Here is a 19,729-nt window from a genome sequence, read left to right on the forward strand (position 1 = left end):
CAGACTTTCAACATTCTGAGATCCAACAAAACACTTAGCTGATCTCTCCAAATGTTTGGCAATATTACCAGAATTTCTGCACACTAAAAATTTCACATGTCTGTCCAAACTCTAAACAGCATGCACTATGCACTACTTCCTGTATCTGCCTATACTTCTCATCATGCACCCTTCATAATTTTACCAAATTATCTTGCGCCAGCTGCAGACATGAGAGTAACCACCACCTATTTTCTCATCTATGTGCGGTTCTGGTACCCTTTACAAACAATGCTAGCTCGTCCCCTTAATCAAACAAACACTTTCCACATCCTCTGCCTATAATGATCCAACACCTCATCCACGAAATAAATACTGAGCCACTCATCTGTGCACCTAGGAAACTCTTCCTTTCGTCCGTCACATTGCTCGTTCCATCTCCTTCTCATTTCTAAATCTCCAATTAGCATCAGCTAGTAAATTAACCCGTTCATTTTCCATCCAGGTTGTTCACCTCATTCACACCTTTTTAAAGGACACGCCATCCATATTCATCTGCTGTGTCTGTTTAAAATTTATGCCAGAGTGAGTTTCAACCGCAGACCTGCCTATAGAAAGCAGTCGACTTAACCTACTACGTCATGCATGCACGCCTCTAGGACTGACTCATACTCCCAGCCCCAAAGAAAAAGTTATCCAACGTGGGATTTGGGGAGAGCATCGCTGTGGGAAGAATTTCAGACCTCCTGATAGATAATTGGTATCACGGTAACTGTGTTATTGAACTGATCTTACTGATTTTATTTATTTTAAATGTTCAATGGACATGAACCATCCTGGGTTTGCGGTACAGCCCAATCGCTCCATGAAATCCAACAGTAAAGTAGTAATTCTAACAGTCTTTTTCTTGACTTATTCTTGCACTCTGCGCACCGTGTGCATTAACTTTACTAGACAGCCATATCACCAGCACTCTGTACCATTCGTCATATGATGGACATGATGGGATGACGGCCCGTCTGAGCAACATTAGCGGTTGGGCCTCTTGAGCTGTTGTGACAGGTGATGGATGTAGCATTGAACACTATCTCTCACGAAGACATCAGATATCTCTATGATCGTCCCTCTGCATCGTTTCAGGACATTTTCTAACTGAAGCAGGCCTGATACGAAATTGAAATTACTGCCGAACGTTATTTTTTAACTGATTTGTGGCCATGTGATTATGACCGCAAACAACACACAGCGCTGGATACACTTTGATGGATAAAAAGAGAAATCATGACATCCGATCTGAACTGAGTGTAACTGACATAATAAAACAATATCAGGTTGGTTGATTGATTTGGGGGGAGGAGACCAAAAGCGAGGACATCGGTCCCACCAGATTAGGGAAGGAAGTCGGCCTTTCGAAGGAACCATCCCGGCATTTGCCTGAAGAGATTTAGAGAAATCACGGAAAATCTAAATCACGATGGCCGGACGCGGGCTTGAACCGCCGTCCTCCCGAATACGAGTCCAGTGTGCTAACCACTGCGCCACCTCGCTCGATCAGTATCAGTTAAGATGGACAGAACATATAGACGGTATGCTAAATGCAAGAATCACTAAAGCCATAAAACGATATAGACGAAGAGGCAAAAGATTTTTAGGAAGATCAAAGAAGAGATGGCTTGACCAGTTTTGAAGGAGACGGAACGGACCAAGAAGTCCATTTCTTGATATAGATGTAGAAGTGTACACTACGTGAACAGGTCTTCATTTGTGATAGACAGTTAATTTAGAGTGTTCATTCGTCGTTTTCCATTAGAGTAACAGACCTCTCTGAGATAAACTCGCGGGCGTCACACCTCGCATAAACCAAATCGCTACACAAAAGTTCCATCGCCACATCTGTCGCAGTGTACACAAACAAACCGTCGCACCACGAAGGAATTATCCGAATGGGACGGAAATCGGTAAATGTGATATACATGTGTAGATAAACAAATGATTACAATTTCAGAAAAATTGAGTGATTTACTCAAGAGAAAGAACAGCTTAATAACGTGTTGTTCCACCTGTGGTCCTTATGCAAGAAATTATTCGGCTTTGGATTGACTAATAGAGTTGTCGGATGTCCTCCTGCGTGGAAAAATGCCAAATTGTGTCCAACTGGCGCCTTAGATTGTCAAAATCACGAGCTGGTTGGAGGGCACCGCCCGTAATGCCCCAAACGTGTTTCTCAGACGCGGAGGCCAAGGTAGGGTAAGGCGTCCCGGTACGAAATGAAATGGTACCCCAGACCAGTACTTTTGGGTGTCGGGCCGCATGGCGGACGGCGGTCAAGTTGGTATCCCACCGCTGTCCGGGGCGTCTCCAGACACGTCTTCGCTGATCATCGCGGCCTGTAATCTCATTTTCACTATTAAAACAATCTTGATCACGATTTATTTATCAGGGTGATCGGTTTCGACCACTACTGTGATCATCTTCAGACCATTGAGTAGGAACCTCTTTCTGTTGGAGAATGGCTACTAGTGATTCTCCAACAGAAAGAGGTTCCTACTCAATGGTCTGAAGATGACCACAGTAGTGGTCGAAACCGATCACCTTGATAAATAAATCGTGATCAAGACTGTTTTTAATAGTAAATATTTGTAAGACATTGATCACTGCCACTCCCACAATGTATTCAAAAGTAATGTAATCTCATTAACTGGAGTGCAATGGTCTTCAGTGATGAGTTCCCCTTCGCACTGAGCCCCGATGTCCAGGAAAGGCGCTGCCAGAGACCCCCCGTACAGTGGTGGGACACCAACCTCACTATCACCCACCATACACCCCGACAACCAGAGCTGACGGTCTGGGGTGCTATTTCATTTCATACTAGGACCCCTTTGGTTATAATCCGCGGCACCCTTACTGCTCGGTTTTGTTGTCCTTCACGGAAAACCATCCTGAGCTTACATTTCACCAAGACAATGCCCGCCAGCACACTAGCACGTGGTGAGAGTGTCTACTGCTTGTCTTCGTGCTTGTCAAACCATGACTTTGGCAGTAAGGTCGCCGAATCTCTCCCCAGTTAAGAATGTTTGGGGCATCATGGGCAGGGTCCTTCTACCAGCTGGGCGTTTGGTCGAACCAACGCACCAATTGGACATAATTGGGCACGATATACCTCAAGATGACACACAACAAATCTGGAAGTCAATGCCAAGCAGAATATCTGCTTGCATGAGAGCAAGAAGCGGACCAACGCTTTACTGACTTGCTCAGTTTGTGACGGTCTTACTCTTGAATATACCATTCAATATTTCTGAAATTGTAATTATTTGTTTGTCTGTACATGTACGAAACGTCTGCCCATTTCCGTACCTTTCGGATAATTTCTTTGTCTGAGATTATCGAATAGTTGTAGCTCATGCAAAAAGACTGTAAGAAGTTAGTGCTACCAGTTACTGTAGTCTTCAATCAAAACGTCATGTGCTCGTGATTGTTATCCCTTGCTCTCTCGAGATCGTACAGAACATCGTGCCTGATTCATGGAATGCCGAAAACAACAGCGAAAATGGCGAGGCAATTTGAACTCTGAAGACTCCAAGTGCATTCATGGTGCTCATTGTAATACGAAGCCTCAGAGGACGATAATTCCGCACTTATGCGAGTACACGTTCTGCAGCAGAAATAGCTTATCGTACTAATAAAGGAGAAGAAATCAGTCATCATTTTTCACCTTTTCATACACTACAATGCTCCTCTCTCCACCACCACAACAGACCTGTAGTTTTATACGAAAGAAAATCTGACTGTAGTTGAAGCCATCGTATAAGGAACGAAAAAAGAAAGAAAGATTAGAGTTTAACGTTACGTCGATAACAACGTCGTTACTAATGGGGCACTGTGATACGAAACTTAAGCAAGACGTGATCATGTGATGTACGTAAAGTATAACAATAAATAATCATGTATATCAGATTCCAAAAGTAACTGTACCCTTAAGAAGCAATCGTATATCTCTTCAATCAAACGCAACTGTGAAATAGCATATTATTTTTAGTAGTGCGCTACATTCATCCTACAGTATGGAGGTGCTCGCTCCGTATGTTCATGTTCAGTTGACTGGAATGATGAGGAGATCTGATACCTCGGCTTTGCCCCAATGTTCTTGATTAAATAAATCTCAGACGTCTTTACAGTAGTGAGTGTGACACTGTTGGTTGGGTTCCGTCCGTAGGCTGGGGACGTTAAGCTTAATTTGCGCGTTGGCGTTTTTCGAAGAACAGATGAACGGCCGATTTTGGTATAATGCCCCGTTGACCACGAAATCATTTGAGAGGCGGCTTCTCGAGAATAACGTGCTATGCGTTGGTTCCCGGTTCGCACTACCTCTACTAAAATCTTGCCAAGGGAGGAAATAAAAGCAAGCTAAACGTAATCACAAATAAAATCAGTCGGACCTCCTTGACCACATATCCAATCTTCGAAAAACCGAAGCATCTGACAAACTATTGCTCTTGATTTTCAGCGAAAGCACCCCACTTCCTTCAATCAAATTCCGTGTATGGTCCCTCGATTTCCCTTTTCCAGAGCAGGTCACAGAAATTTTTCAAGATTCAGTCTTTCAGCGAGTCCGTACTGATTAGGTTTGCCTCCACTCAAATCGATACTGCCCTTTCTTTTCTTTTGACACCTCTCTGTTCGCTCCTGGTTCTTTGTGAAACCTCTCCGAAATATTCATATTAAGCATCTCATACAGTCTATAAACTATCCTACTAACGTCATGGGAAATCATCTGACGCTTAGGGTTATCCATAAAGTTATGCAGAGGCACTCAGCGTGCGCCGGGAACCTTCCAAAATGCCAGCTACACTTCATCTTAATTACATACATTCTCTACTAGATGCAAGTAAATGGAAATGTCTTCTCCTGAAATGGTTGGAAAGCATTATTTCTACACTCCTGGAAATGGAAAAAAGAACACATTGACACCGGTGTGTCAGACCCACCATACTTGCTCCGGACACTGCGAGAGGGCTGCACAAGCAATGATCACACGCACGGCACAGCGGACACACCAGGAACCGCGGTGTTGGCCGTCGAATGGCGCTAGCTGCGCAGCATTTGTGCACCGCCGCCGTCAGTGTCAGCCAGTTTGCCGTGGCATACGGAGCTCCATCGCAGTCTTTAACACTGGTAGCATGCCGCGACAGCGTGGACGTGAACCGTATGTGCAGTTGACGGACTTTGAGCGAGGGCGTATAGTGGGCATGCGGGAGGCCGGGTGGACGTACCGCCGAATTGCTCAAAACGTGGGGCGTGAGGTCTCCACAGTACATCGATGTTGTCGCCAGTGGTCGGCGGAAGGTGCACGTGCCCGTCGACCTGGGACCGGACCGCAGCGACGCACGGATGCACGCCAAGACCGTAGGATCCTACGCAGTGCCGTAGGGGACCGCACCGCCACTTCCCAGCAAATTAGGGACACTGTTGCTCCTGGGGTATCGGCGAGGACCATTCGCAACCGTCTCCATGAAGCTGGGCTACGGTCCCGCACACCGTTAGGCCGTCTTCCGCTCACGCCCCAACATCGTGCAGCCCGCCTCCAGTGGTGTCGCGACAGGCGTGAATGGAGGGACGAATGGAGACGTGTCGTCTTCAGCGATGAGAGTCGCTTCTGCCTTGGTGCCAATGATGGTCGTATGCGTGTTTGGCGCCGTGCAGGTGAGCGCCACAATCAGGACTGCATACGACCGAGGCACACAGGGCCAACACCCGGCATCATGGTGTGGGGAGCGATCTCCTACACTGGCCGTACACCACTGGTGATCGTCGAGGGGACACTGAATAGTGCACGGTACATCCAAACCGTCATCGAACCCATCGTTCTACCATTCCTAGACCGGCAAGGGAACTTGCTGTTCCAACAGGACAATGCACGTCCGCATGTATCCCGTGCCACCCAACGTGCTCTAGAAGGTGTAAGTCAACTACCCTGGCCAGCAAGATCTCCGGATCTGTCCCCCATTGAGCATATTTGGGACTGGATGAAGCGTCGTCTCACGCGGTCTGCAAGTCCAGCACGAACGCTGGTCCAACTGAGGCGCCAGGTGGAAATGGCATGGCAAGCCGTTCCACAGGACTACATCCATCATCTCTACGATCGTCTCCATGGGAGAATAGCAGCCTGCATTGCTGCGAAAGGTGGATATACACTGTACTAGTGCCGACATTGTGCATGCTCTGTTGCCTGTGTCTATGTGCCTGTGGTTCTGTCAGTGTGATCATGTGATGTATCTGACCCCAGGAATGTGTCAATAAAGTTTCCCCTTCCTGGGACAATGAATTCACGGTGTTCTTATTTCAATTTCCAGGAGTGTATTTACAGCCAGCTGCAGTCTCAGTGACAGAAAATATGTGTCCGTGATGGCAATCTATCACGCCAGCTTAAGCAGTGTAAAGTTTCTACCCGAAGTAAAATCCAGGTAGGGTAATTCCTTACTAAAGAAGTATTCCCGAAAGTCTTGGAAACGGTGACAGGGGAGTAACCAGAGAACCCTTAGTGACGTTGGATATGACTGCCGTACTAATGTCTTGGTTCAGTATGATGTCTTATCTTCTGATTTCAGGAATGCTTTATTGTGAACACGTGATCACAGTATTTTTATGTTGTTCCTGTGGATGGAACAGTTGATAAAGCTACAGTATTTGCTCTCGGTAAACTGTAGGAATATCGCAAAGCATGTGCACTGCAGTGCGCTACCATATGCAGCTGAGACGTTTAAACTGGAAACACATGATGCACAACAACTAAACGAAGAGGGAAAAATACTGAAGAAGCTTCTGGGGCCTAAAAGAAGTGATGAGAGATAAATTCGAAGACCTAGGGGAGAATTGTACAGGGGCCTGAAGACAATATCAGGGGACACCAGAAAAGGGAAAGATTTGTGGTACATTTATTGAAGATAAACAACCGGCACACAAGAGAGAAGACAGGAACCAAGTGGATTGTTTAACTCAGAAAGGACTGGGAATCAACGTGGAAGAGCAGAAAAAGTGGAGAAGCAAGTATACAACGACCAATACACCATAGATAAACGACAGTGAAGGATAGAAAAATGTCAATGACTCACCAGTGGTGCAAATAAGAGAGAAGGGTACTGATGATCGCGCAACATGAGCGCAAGAAGAGACCAGAAAGCATGAAGAGGTTCTGGAGGAGGAGGAGAAAATGCAATTCATGAAGGGGACTAACCGTGGTCGTACAGAGGCCGTAAGGAAAGAAGAAGAAAGCAGATGTTAGAATAGGCTACGGTACCTTGCAGACACAACCGCACTCTAGGTGGCTCTCCACCGGGATAACCTTGACGTGAACGCTCTCCTTCAACGTCCCGTTGGCTAGCAACCGGCTGGTTACAGACAGCACCTGCGGATAAACAACAGCCACAAATCAAACACTCAATATCATACGAAAGGGTCAGTAAAACTAGAAACATAAGCATCTAGTCTGCATGTAATCTATACTCCGGAAGCCACCTTATGGAGTGTGGCGGAGATTACTTCAGGTACCACTATCTGTTTGTCACTTCCTGTTCCATTCGGGAAGGACGCGTGGTAAAAGTTACTATCGGCAACACTCTGTGTTAGCACTACTTCCTTGGATTATCTCGCTGCGGTCATTTCGTGAGACGTATGTGAGAGGAAGTGATATGTTACTCAGTGCTTGCATGCTGATGGTTGTTCGCATTCGCAACTGTGAATACATATCATGTAAAAAGTAAAGGAGTCAAAATCCGTTATCTGGCTTCCGCAGATGACCTAAGCACCTTATCCAAAGACGTGCATTCAGCCATAATTCAGATAAATCTCCCGGAAAAACTGCTGACAGAAAAAGCCTTGTTTACGTATACGTATACAACCAAAAAGAAGTACATGACTAATGTCTTATATGCTCCGAAATCACTAAAAACAGACTTCAGAAGGATAAACAAAATTCAACAGCTCAAAATCCTGGAAAAAGGTATACAAATAAATGGGATAATATATAAGCTAATGACACCGAACCTGATCGACAGTGACTGTGTACGAACTCTCCAAAGCTACATATAATAAAAAAGTCATTTCCCATAAAAACAAAAATCAGGAACTATACCACTGTAATAGGACATCAATCACTTTTCGTAGCAGAATGCATAGCTTCACTCAAACTAGAAGAAATGGAGAGGAACTGAGAAGGAGATAAAAATCCTTAAAAATTCTGGTGTCGGAAACAGATGGAAATTGCAAATATAGTGAGTAACAAAGAACGAAACTGAAGAAGATTTTACACAATTCGGAAAAAATTGTCACTTTATTTGGCCATATATAAAGAAGTGAGGAAAGTAGGCTAACTACACAAATATTTCAATACTTCAACAGCAAAAAGAGGAAAAAATAAGTAGAGCGAGGAAAGTCAAAAAGACTTAGAAGAAAGAAATATTTCTGAAGAACATACCTAATACAGAGGAAACTTCATGACCTCAGTTAAGGAAAAGGAAAAAAGAGCGCAAAGGAATCGTACTGAAGAACAGAGGAAACGGTATTATGAAAGAATGAAAAGAATTGGGAAGAAAGGAAAAAGAAAATCTGCCGGAAATAATAAATCATAAGTGACTGTTGCACATTGTCCATAATTGGACTGATACGGCGAAAAAAGTACTTGGGAGACATTTCGTCACAACTGGAAAGAGTCCTGAGTTTCTGACAAGTGAGATACATCCTTCGCCCATCCACTGAAACTCAGGTGTTACGTGATTATGTTAGGATCGACTGAGGTCTGCGCAAAGAAGGTGAGCGCAGAGGTAATTACTGTGATCTCGCTTACACAGAGAATCAATGATTCAAATTGTTATAGACAGGCGTTCACCACAACAGCCATACAAACCTGTTCAGACTTCGAGGTTGTCTCTGTCAGAAAAAGGAGAAAATGTTTACGTTACACCCAGGAACGGATGTATATCACGATAGACGCCAGAACTGTTATAGTTTCACTTACTTTGGTGTTATTTGCAGAAGGGGTTTTGGAGTGAACATGGTGGGGTGTAGCTACGCCTATGGGGGGCTGTCTTAGGCACCTCTTCTCCGTGCTGCAAGTGAGAATGAACTTTTTTTTGCGGGTTGTTAGTTTTTATCTGATGATGACAAAGATCGAAACGTCGGGCTGATTACGACGCACCACAAAGGAGTTATCTGAACGGGGCGTAAATTGCTAGGTATGGCGTACACATACAGCAAAACAAATGATTACAGTTTCAGAAACATTGGGTGGTTTATTCAAAAGAAAAAGCTTCGGAAACAGGCGAAGTCAACAACGCGTTGGTCCACCTCTGTTGCTTATAGAAGTAATTATTTCGCTTGGCATTAATTGACAGAATTGATGGATGCTCTCCTGAGGGATGCCGTACGAAATTTTATCCAACTGGCACGTTAGATGGTCAAAATCACGAGCTGATTGGAGGGCTCTGCCTATAATGCTCCAAACGTTCTCAATTTTGGAGATATCCGGCGACCCTGCTGGCCAAGATAGGGTTTGGCAAGCACCGTGTGTGGGCGAGCGTCATCTTGCTGAAATGAAAGTCCACGATGGTTTGCCATGAAGGTCAACAACACGAGATACAGAATATCGTCGACGTAGCGCTTTGCTGAAAGGCTGACGCCGATGACGACCAAAGGGATCCGACTACTATGAAACGAAGTGGCACCACAGGCCGTCAGTTCTGGTTGTCTGGCCCTATGGCGGGCGACGGTGAGCATGGTATCCCACCGCTGTCCAGGGCGTCTGTAGACACGTCTTCAGCCCGGAATCTCATTGACTAGAGTAGAACTGTCTTCAGTGCTGAGTTCAGCTCCGAACTTGGCGCCGATGAGTAGCGAAGACATGTCTAGAGACGCCTCGAACACTAGCAGGACGCCAATAAGACTGTCGCCCGCCATATAGCCTGACAACTAGTAGTGATGGTCTGGGGTGCCATTTCATTTCACAACTGGACCCTTTGATTGATATCTACGGCACTCTTACAGCACAGCGATACGTAGACCATATTCAGTGCCTCGTTTTATTGATTAGTCTTCGTGCTTGCCAAACACTATCGTGGCCAGCAAGCTCGCCGGATCTTTCCCAATGAGAACGTTTGGAGCATTATGGTTAGAGCCCTCTAATCAGCTCAGGATTTCGACAATCATCCAACGCGCCAGTTGGACAGAATTTGGCATGATCACCCTCAGACGACATCAACCCCTGCCATCCCGAATCTTGCATAGGGGCCAGAGGTGGGCCAACGCATTATTGCTCAATTCGTGAAGCTCTTTTTCTCGAGTAAAACCTCCAAGTTTTCTGAAACTGTAATCATTTGTTTGTCTGTAATTTACATCACATCTAACGATTTCCGTGCCATTTGGATAATTCCTTCCTGATGCGTCGATTTTTTTGTGCTCTGCAAACATTTGACTGCCGAAAGTGCGCAATAACGAAACCAAAGATATATTTTAACCCATACAGTGGCTGTCATAGAAACTGTTACTGTTCAGGCAGTCTGTGTCTGTCGTAGAGCCTGTAGCAGCTGAAATAATGGACTCGGGGAATTACTCCACGGGCAAACAGCCACTGTCGAATTGACAAGGACACGTTATACGCTCCTCCAGTGCATAGTCGCCTTCACACTCTCAGCTCTCTCGGCTCGAATGACGCAGGCTCCGGGAATGTCCAGAGAGGACTATCTGCAGCAGACGCGCACAGAGGATAGGACTGTGTGGTAGTGCTGGGCGGTACTTGCCTTGCGCTTGACGGTGGCGGTCTTGGTGGGCGCGCAGTGCTCGCCGTCTCCCGGGCAGTCGCAGCCGGCGCAGCGCCTGACCGCCACGCAGCTGGGGAACGTGATGGCGTCGTGCTGCGTCACGTTCAGCGTCACCATGGCGCGCCGCGGCTGGCAGCGCAGGCCCGTCAGGCGCCGGTGCAGAGACACCAGCTGTTCCGGCGACACTGCGGGCACCACACACACACACACACACTGCCTCTGCAGTAATACTATCGAGTCCGTGCTAGATTGGAGTTACGAGAGTACGGTTTTTTATGACATAAAGGACTAATTAAAACAATTTTTGAGAAGCCAGTTTTGCTCCGTTTCAGACCATCTTCAGACCTCACACCACGATGGTAGACGGTGGCTGCGAACGGAGCAGGCGTGACGACTACACGAATGCTAATTGCTTAAGCGGCTAGCGTTCGTGGAGTTGTCGCACCTGCTCCGTTCGCAGCCACCGTCTACCATCGTGGTGTGAGGTCTGAAGATGGTCTAAAACGGACCGAAACCGGTAACCTCATAAAAAAGAAGTTTCTTGTGGAAGTGACTGTTCATGCTGGGTTTTAACAAGTTAAAACAATTAGCTGTGTCAATCACTTTCTTTCTCACGACGCGTTTCGAGAGCTTCCACCCTCATCTTAAGGTACAACACCGGAATACATTGACCTTTTGTTTGCTGGATGTAGCCAGCTATCTGTTCTGAACATAGTTTCGCTACAAATCAGGTATAATTTGCTCTACTTATCGTAATATGACACTGGATTTGTAAATTTTTAATAATACTAAAGCTACTTTCAAGATGTTACAGCTGAAAGAACCACGAGATTTATTATTCATATACATTTTCATCATCATGTGGCACACTAACACGAAACAGAAGCACAAAAAGTCCAGAGATTGTGCACATATAGTAGAAATGAAACGTCTTCTAAGTCGAAGAGCATTATCAGCTTCCATTGCGAATTGCCCCTAAGAGTCGTCAGGGGCATTTCTTCTGATGTTTCGACATATATTAGCTATTTCGTTTTTGCAGTGTGTAGCTGGAGTCAGCCCAAATAAAAATGGTTCAAATGGCTCTGAGCACTATTGGACTCAATATCTGATGTCATCAGTCCCCTTGAACTGAGAAGTACTTAAACCTAACTAACCTAAGTACATCACACACATCCATACCCGAGGCAGGATTCGAACCTGCGACCGTAGCGGTCGCGCGGTTCCGGACTGAAGCGCCTAGAACCGCTCGGTCACAGCGGCCGGCGTCACGTCTTTAATTCGACACCTAGTGTCGACGGTAAGCATTAGTTTGTTCCCTGTTACAAAGATAATGATTTCTAAAGCGCTGTTTTACGAGCCCATTCGATAGAGTGATCCAAAATTAGACTACTGCAATATTCGTCTTACCGTGACAGTTTAGCAGGGACACTAAGAACAATTAGTACTCCAGTAGTGATTGAGCAGCACCACTGCACGTCGGTATCACTCTTGGCGCTCCAGGACGGTGCTGTCGTTGCTGGAGTGCTGTTTATTCTTACATCCGATGTTCGTCGATAAAACGAATATCGGGCAGGACTAATTCTGGACCGTTCTCTTGAATGGGCGATTAAAATCCTCTCTAAAAATCATTTTGTTTGAAACAGGAAACAAACCAGCATTTTGCGTCGACACTGGGAGTCGTATGAAAGACGTGACTAACAGTATTTGTTTGGGGCCACTCCAGGTACACATTCAGAAAACGAAATTACAAATACCGGGTGATCAAAAAGTCAGTATAAATTTGAAAACTAAATAAACCACAGAATACTGTAGACAGAGAGGTAAAAATTGACACACATGTGTGGAATGACATGGGGTTTTATTAGAACAAAAACAAAAGTCCGACAGATGGCGCTGGACAGCAAAACGTCAGTGAATCGTGTATAAAAGGAGCTGTAATGAGAGAGAGAATCATCCTCTGTTATGCCAGCATCGCCTGGATCTCCGCCTCCACCCGCTTTTACAAGGCCCTCCAAATCCTTGAACGCCATGCGCTCCGCCTTGCCTTCCGTATCCGCCTTCCTTCCCCACACGGCTCCTGTATGAACTGATCCCCTTCCCCCACCTCCTCCTGTTCCTCCAACATCACCGCATCCTTTACATTGTTCGCAGGCTTGATCCCCCCCACTCTCTGGTTTCCTCCTTCCTCTCCACCCCCCGCCCGTTGTCGCGCCTCTATCGCTGTATCCCTCCCACTCTCCACCTCCACACCATCTCCTTCATCAGGGCAATTTCCAACGCCTCCCCCTCCTGGATGACGAACTTCGCCGTGACATCTACCCTTCCTTCCAACTATAACCTGGCCTTGTTCCCCCCCCCCCCACCCCCAGGGCCCCTTTTCCTCTTTCCTCCTTCTCCCAGAGCGGATTTTCCTCCGAACCCCCCTCCCCTGAGACCCTGCACCCCTTACTTGCCTCTCTCCTTCCCACATCCCTCCCTACCTGGCCCTCTTCCGCGCACCCCCCGCTCACCTCCCCCATCTCTTCCCCTCCCTCCCTTCTTCAGGTCTCCCTCATCTCCTAGCGCCTGGCAGATCCTCTGTATTAATCATCATCAGTGTGCCACATCAGTGTTGTGCTTAGTGCTGTTTCTCGTGAGCGTCTAGAGGGAATTGAAATAGAATAAAGAAAAAAAAAAGAAAAAAAAAGGAGAGAGAGAATCAGATGCGCCAGCAGTCGCAGCATGTTGACATTACCTGAAAAGGCGCTGTTAGTGAAGCTGTATTATCAGACGCGTGAAAGATCTCTTGCGCGCGTCGTTTGGTGATGATCGTGTGCTCAGCCGCCACTTTCGTCATGCTTGGCCTCCCAGGTCCCCAGACCTCAGTCCGTGCAATTATTGGCTTTGGTGTTACCTGAAGTCGTAAGTGTATCGTGATCGACTGACATCTCTAGGGAAGCTGAAAGACAACATCCGACGCCAATGCCATAACTCCGGACATGCTTTACAGTGCTGTTCACAACATTATTCCTCGACTGCAGCTGTTGTTGAGGAATGATGGTGGACATATTGAGCATTTCCTGTGAAGAACATCACCTTTGCTTTGTCTTACTTTGGTATGCTAATTATTGCTATTCTGATCAGATGAAGCGCCATCTGTCGGACATTTTTTGAACTTTAGTATTTTTTTGGTTCTAATAAAACCCCATGTCATTCCAAGCATGTGTGCCAATTTGTAGCTCTCTATCTACATTATTCCGCGATTTATCCAGTTTTCAAATTTATACTGACTTTTTGATCACCCGGTATCTGCCGAAACGCCAGCAAAAACGCGCCTGACAGCTTTTAGGTGGAACATCCTGTGTGTACAGGGTGTTGGGGGCATAGGTACAGATATTGTGATAATTGGTACCTTAATGTGTACCAACTTGCGTGTGTTAGTTGTTTTTTCTCTGCGTCTAGCGGTCTTCCACACAAACAAATCACATAATGTACTACCTGATGTTTTCTGCACGCTTGTAACTCCACAGCGAAGTATGCGCTTGTCAGTACAGACAATTCATTCTGCGTCGATGCATCCACACTTAAGTGCCTAACATTCTGCCCAAGGGACATTAAACAACGCATACTTGGAGATACTAACTCACCTAAAAACATGATATTCCTAACAGCTATCATTATTAGTCGCCAAATGGAGTAAGTAGTGATACAGTGTTGTTCAAAACAATGTCGTCAGTCATCAACAGAAATGTCTGCCCTTATATCCATAATACCTACAAATTTCCAGTCATTGTTCAGAGAAATCTCGTATGAGGAACCCACGGAATCGGCGGATCATTACAGAGTAATTATGCAATTATGATTTATTCAGTTTGCTTCTGTGAAAATATCTTCACACCAGGGAAGTTATTCTAACATGGAAAAACTAAAACGTACAACATACAATACAACACGTAGGGTAATGCAACAGTCCTCAGAAAAAACACTGTATTGTGATGGGTTTGCCGGTGCCGTGGGAGCAGCTCCGCAAAGCATCGTTATGCTTGTCTTCCATTACAATCAATGAACGCATACATGAGGTGCATATCGGCCAACGCTTCATCAGCAAATCTGTCCATAGATATATTGTCCACATTTCGCTGTGTTCTGCACGATTTTCAGTGCATTACAGATTCGAGGCTAATTGGGACAAGGAACCTTATTTGTTAATGTATTGATTGGAGATCTGGGTGTTGTTTCCAAGATTTAGATCAATAAAAACCAAATGAGAGTAAAAATTGGTGTATGTCGTCTAATGTATTTGAGAAGGTTCAAAAAACAGTCCATTGACACTGTCACTGAAGATGTTTAATCCACCTTTTCCGTCTGCGGATGAAAAGTTCTTCATAGAGGTTCAATTTCTGACCTTTGTTGTTTGGTTTATGAATTATTATTAGTTTTATCTGTGTTGTCAAGAGCATATCCTGCGTCGTCAATGCGCATAGCTATGGCGGATTTAGCAATGGGCCTCAACATAATTTTTATTCTGGAGTTACAAGTGGACCTGACATTACATTTGATGATAAAGAATTACGCTTACCGCAGAAAGGTGTAACTTAGGACAGCCACTTAAGCACATATAAATTAAGGATATAATAAGAGCCACAAAGAATGCAGCAGATGCCGGTAAGGTTAAGAACAACACGTCAAGGAAGTCCACAGACAACGCGTGTCTCAATTGCAATACACTCGTTACTGCAGTATCTATTCAGTCTAACAAGGACACGTCACCAACTTCACCTCATATTTTAAGAAGAAAGAAAGCAATCTAGCAAGACATCAGTCCCAGAAATCGATCTCACGCGAAAATTCGGGCCATAATTCTGACAGTAAGCAGTCATGATCTTCCGAAAGTACAGCTTTTAAACTTCCGTGAGCCCCCTTGGTCACTCGCTTCATCTCATTTCATCCGCCTCATACCCAAACGCGATTGACAACCAGAGCTCCCCTATTAGAGAGATATCGAAAACTAGAGAAGAGGAGAGGGAACGTGGACACATCTGCCCAACGTATTTTGATATCTTGTACGAGAACACATGTTATTTTACGCGAAAAATATTGAATAATATGAGTACATAGTATGTCAACATTACGCTCTTATCAGTTCAATGTTAAGAGAATTCTCGTACTGTCATTCTGGATTTATATACATGCTTCAAAGTGAAAATGAATGAACCTAAGAAACTGATCAATTATTATTCCTATTTTATATACATGTCTCAAAGTCAAAATGAATGAACGTAAGCAGCTGAAGAATATCATACCAATCGAGTTGAAAAATAGTGCATCCTGTGCAAATGTACTTCACTTTAACAATGCCAGCTTTTAAATTCAAAGAATACAACGCACAACAGCGATGTTAATAATTAAATAGCGCTACTCTACTTCTTTAATGGTTGGTTGGTTTGGGGAAGGAGACCAGACAGCGTGGTCATCGGTACTTCTTTAATGACACACTCATTCGTTCCAATCATTTACCTCTATTTGTGTATCGCAACATAAAACTATTCAGAACAGAGGAATCCCTGGCACCAGCTGCAGGTGAGAAACCGTGCACTTCGACATAGTGAACGAAGTACGTTGCCAATTTCAAAACAGTATTTGACAGACCTCATACTCACTCCACTGTGCAGTACTTCGTGCTCGGACAGTCAGTTAATGCAGTGGGGCAGAGCAAGTGACAGACAAACGGTGCGCGCGAATAAAGTTTAAAAGCTGTACTCTCAGAACCACGACACAGAATTTTGCTAGTGTTTTTTTTTCTCCTTAAAATATGAGGTCAGGTTGGTGATGTTTCCTTGTAAGACTTGCGAAACTGCCGCATGGCAACATGTATCTCACATTTGTCTATAGCGAACAAACTTACTGTCTAGTGTATCTGTTTGAATCTTACCCAATAACAAAAAGTAACAGCTAACAAGTGTGCTAAAAACATTCCGATAAATGTGTAGTTGTGGTTGTTGAATGTAGCAATAAATAAATAAATTAACAACAAATAGGTGTTATGTGTGAGTTTACCAGTATGTTTAGAGGAAGGTACAGGTAGTGATAAATATTTGAGTTGATTGAAAACCTCACAAAGTTTCTAATATAAAGAATACAAGCACGATCATCAGTATGGAGCCCACAGTGATAGGACTAGGCTGTAAACTAACATTTCCTATATCAGTGGGATCTCCCACACAACTCGCCCTATTGTGGCTCTGGATTCGTGACGTCCCGTGGGCTACCAGTCACTCGTCTTAGGCTCAAAATTCGACAGACTCCAGTTCGACTCCACAGTCCGACGAACCAGCCGGGCTGCCCTGCGTGCGACTCCAATCACGAGAACCGGGCGAAGGTCTGTGTGCGTCAAGAAAGTCCTTGCTATATAAGATGTCCCCCATAACACTCGCCAGATGCCAGATGCCATGCCATGCCTGCTCCTTTACTTCGATTAAAATTATTTTGTGATTCGCTATTAAGCAAAGTTAGATTGGACTGTGAAAAAAACTGAACTGTGTAAAAAGTGGGACTGCGTACGGGCGCTGATGACCGCGCAGTTGAGCGCCCCACAAAGCAAACAACATCATCACGATTAAGCAAGTCTTGCAGTAGGAAACAGCCAGCAGCCACTAGTACAGTGGTTCTCAGCCTTTTTTAGACCATTACCCCTGAGTGCAATCAGACATTAACTAGTACCCCCGTCCTCCCTGCCATCAGTTGCCCCCCCTCCCCCATATTAAAACCAACTTTAGCACCTAACAAACTGTAGAATGAAGGACTTTTCTCGGAGCACTTTTATTTTTTAAATGATGAAATATGAATGATATTTAGGTTGCGTGCGTGTGCGTGTGTGTGTGTTAGAATGAATGACGAAGGAATTCGTGGTGCATCGCAAGTGGTACTCACAACTACTTCCCAGAAAAGAAAGCTAATTACCCACAGTGAGGGTACACACTTGTTACAAAACGTGCTTTCCCTACATTACTGATCTCCATCACGGAACTTGCTCGATCTGCACACTGCAATCCGATTTAAAATCAAACACGTTCAGACGTGTGCTCTATACTTACTGTTCGTAAATCACTTCATTGTTGCTCTCCTTAGTTCTGAACTCGCGGAAACTTCAGGCTGTTAATGCTTTCTGTCTAACCACTCTAATACTAATAATAATTATTATTATCATTATTATAATAAACTGTGTACAGTACAATAGTAGCGCTCATGTAGTTACGCTACTTGGAGAAGGCATTTTCTTGAAATATTTATAAACTGTTACGTATTTGTCTCATTTTTAGCATCACGGATGTACGGGATGAAGCACGACATATGTGCAGTTGGTGGACTGCGTGAGGAGCCTGTAACCTCCACCGCATTTATGCTACTAACTGAGAAAAAGTAATTATTGATAACTGATGTAATCAGTATTGGATTCTTGCAAAACTGTGATAATAATAATCATCTTTAGAAAATGATTTAGTTTCGTGACTGAAACAGAATCGAATGGTTTAGTTTTTACACCCCAGAAAATTTCATTTACCCCCATGTTGGAAACCAATACACTAGTAGTTCGTTCTCAAGAGCCACATGTGTTCCGTGGATACCTGGAGAGCCTCGTAAAGAATAGCTGTCAGAATCCTTGCAACGCTGCCCCTGCCACTGCAAAGAGCAAAGTTATTTTATTCCAGTTCTACAAATATTAACAATTTTTTTCTGTGATTCGTAGATGGAGTCAACGCAGACAATGCCTACTCAGTGGCTGTTTCGGGCAATGCTCGAAGTTCTTCTACGCCTTTATAATGTACAAAAAGCCTTAGAATCTTAATTTCATACGTTCAGTCGATGGAGAGAATACAAATTTGGCTGGCGAGACAATCAGTTCAATAACTAAGAGATAATCTCCACTCCTTCCAATCTGAATATGTAAGAGCAGACCTAATATGGTTTAAATTGAAAGTAATAGTATCGACGCCTATTGAGAGACATATACAATATAAATGAATAAGAGATGGTACTGTTCCTCCATGGTACACTAAACATGTCAGCACGTTGTTGCACGCAACAAGAAAAGCGCGCCAAATTTAAAAGCAAGCAAAACCCTCAAGATTGGAGAAGTTTTACAGAAGCTCGAAATGGAGCGCGAACTTCAGTGCGAGATACGTTTAATACTTTCCACACCGAAGCTGTCTCGAAATCTGGCAGAAAATCCAAATAGATTTTGGTCCTATGTTACGTACACCAGCGGAAAGCCACAATCAATACCTTCACTGCGCGACAGCAATGGTGATGTTACTGATGACAGTGCCACTAAAGGCCGGCCGCGGTGGCCGAACGGTTCTAGGCGCTCAGTCCGGAACCGCGCGACTGCTACGGTCGCAGGTTCGAATCCTGCCTTGGGCACGGATGTGTGTGATGTCCTTAGGTTGGTTAAGTTTAAATTGTTCTAAGTTCTAGGGGACTGATGACCACAGATGTTAAGCCCCATAGTGCTCAGAGCCATTTGAACCATTTGAAGTGCCACTAAAGCAAAGATTCTAAATACGGTTCACTGAAATTCTTTCACCCAAAGAAGACGAAGTAAATATTCCAGAATTCGAACAAAGAACAACTGCCCCACTTGAGTAATTTTCAAGTAGATATCCTCAGTGTAGCAAAGCATCTTAAATCACTTAATAAAGGCAAAGCCACCGGTCCTGACTGTTTACCAGTCAGGTTCCTCTCAAAGTATGCTGATACGAAAGCTCCGTATATCTCATATACAACCGAACCCCACCTAAAGACTGAACAGTTGCACAAGGCACACCAATAGCGAAAAAAGGAAATACTAACATCGATTTGCAGTATGACTTTGGAATATATACTGTGCTCGAACACTATGAGTTATCTCGAAGATACGTGCTCAAGCGTATTCAGAAAGTATCGTTCTTGTGGAACACTGC

The 19,729-nt window shown here is 44.6% G+C and overlaps 1 protein-coding gene across 1 annotated transcript in view; it reads right to left on the minus strand.

Moving 5' to 3' along the window:
• Window positions 1–19,729, minus strand: part of LOC126235351 (uncharacterized) — a 178,396-nt gene that overhangs the window by 23,956 nt on the left and 134,711 nt on the right. The window contains exons 5-6 of the mRNA XM_049944074.1: window positions 10,770–10,975; window positions 7,277–7,384 (exon numbers count right to left, since the gene is read on the minus strand). Coding sequence (XP_049800031.1) covers window positions 7,277–7,384; window positions 10,770–10,975 — 314 coding nt within the window. The remainder of the gene's footprint in view (window positions 1–7,276; window positions 7,385–10,769; window positions 10,976–19,729) is intronic.

Source organism: Schistocerca nitens, chromosome 2 (genome assembly GCF_023898315.1).
Source record: "Schistocerca nitens isolate TAMUIC-IGC-003100 chromosome 2, iqSchNite1.1, whole genome shotgun sequence".
Taxonomy (NCBI): domain Eukaryota; kingdom Metazoa; phylum Arthropoda; class Insecta; order Orthoptera; family Acrididae; genus Schistocerca; species Schistocerca nitens.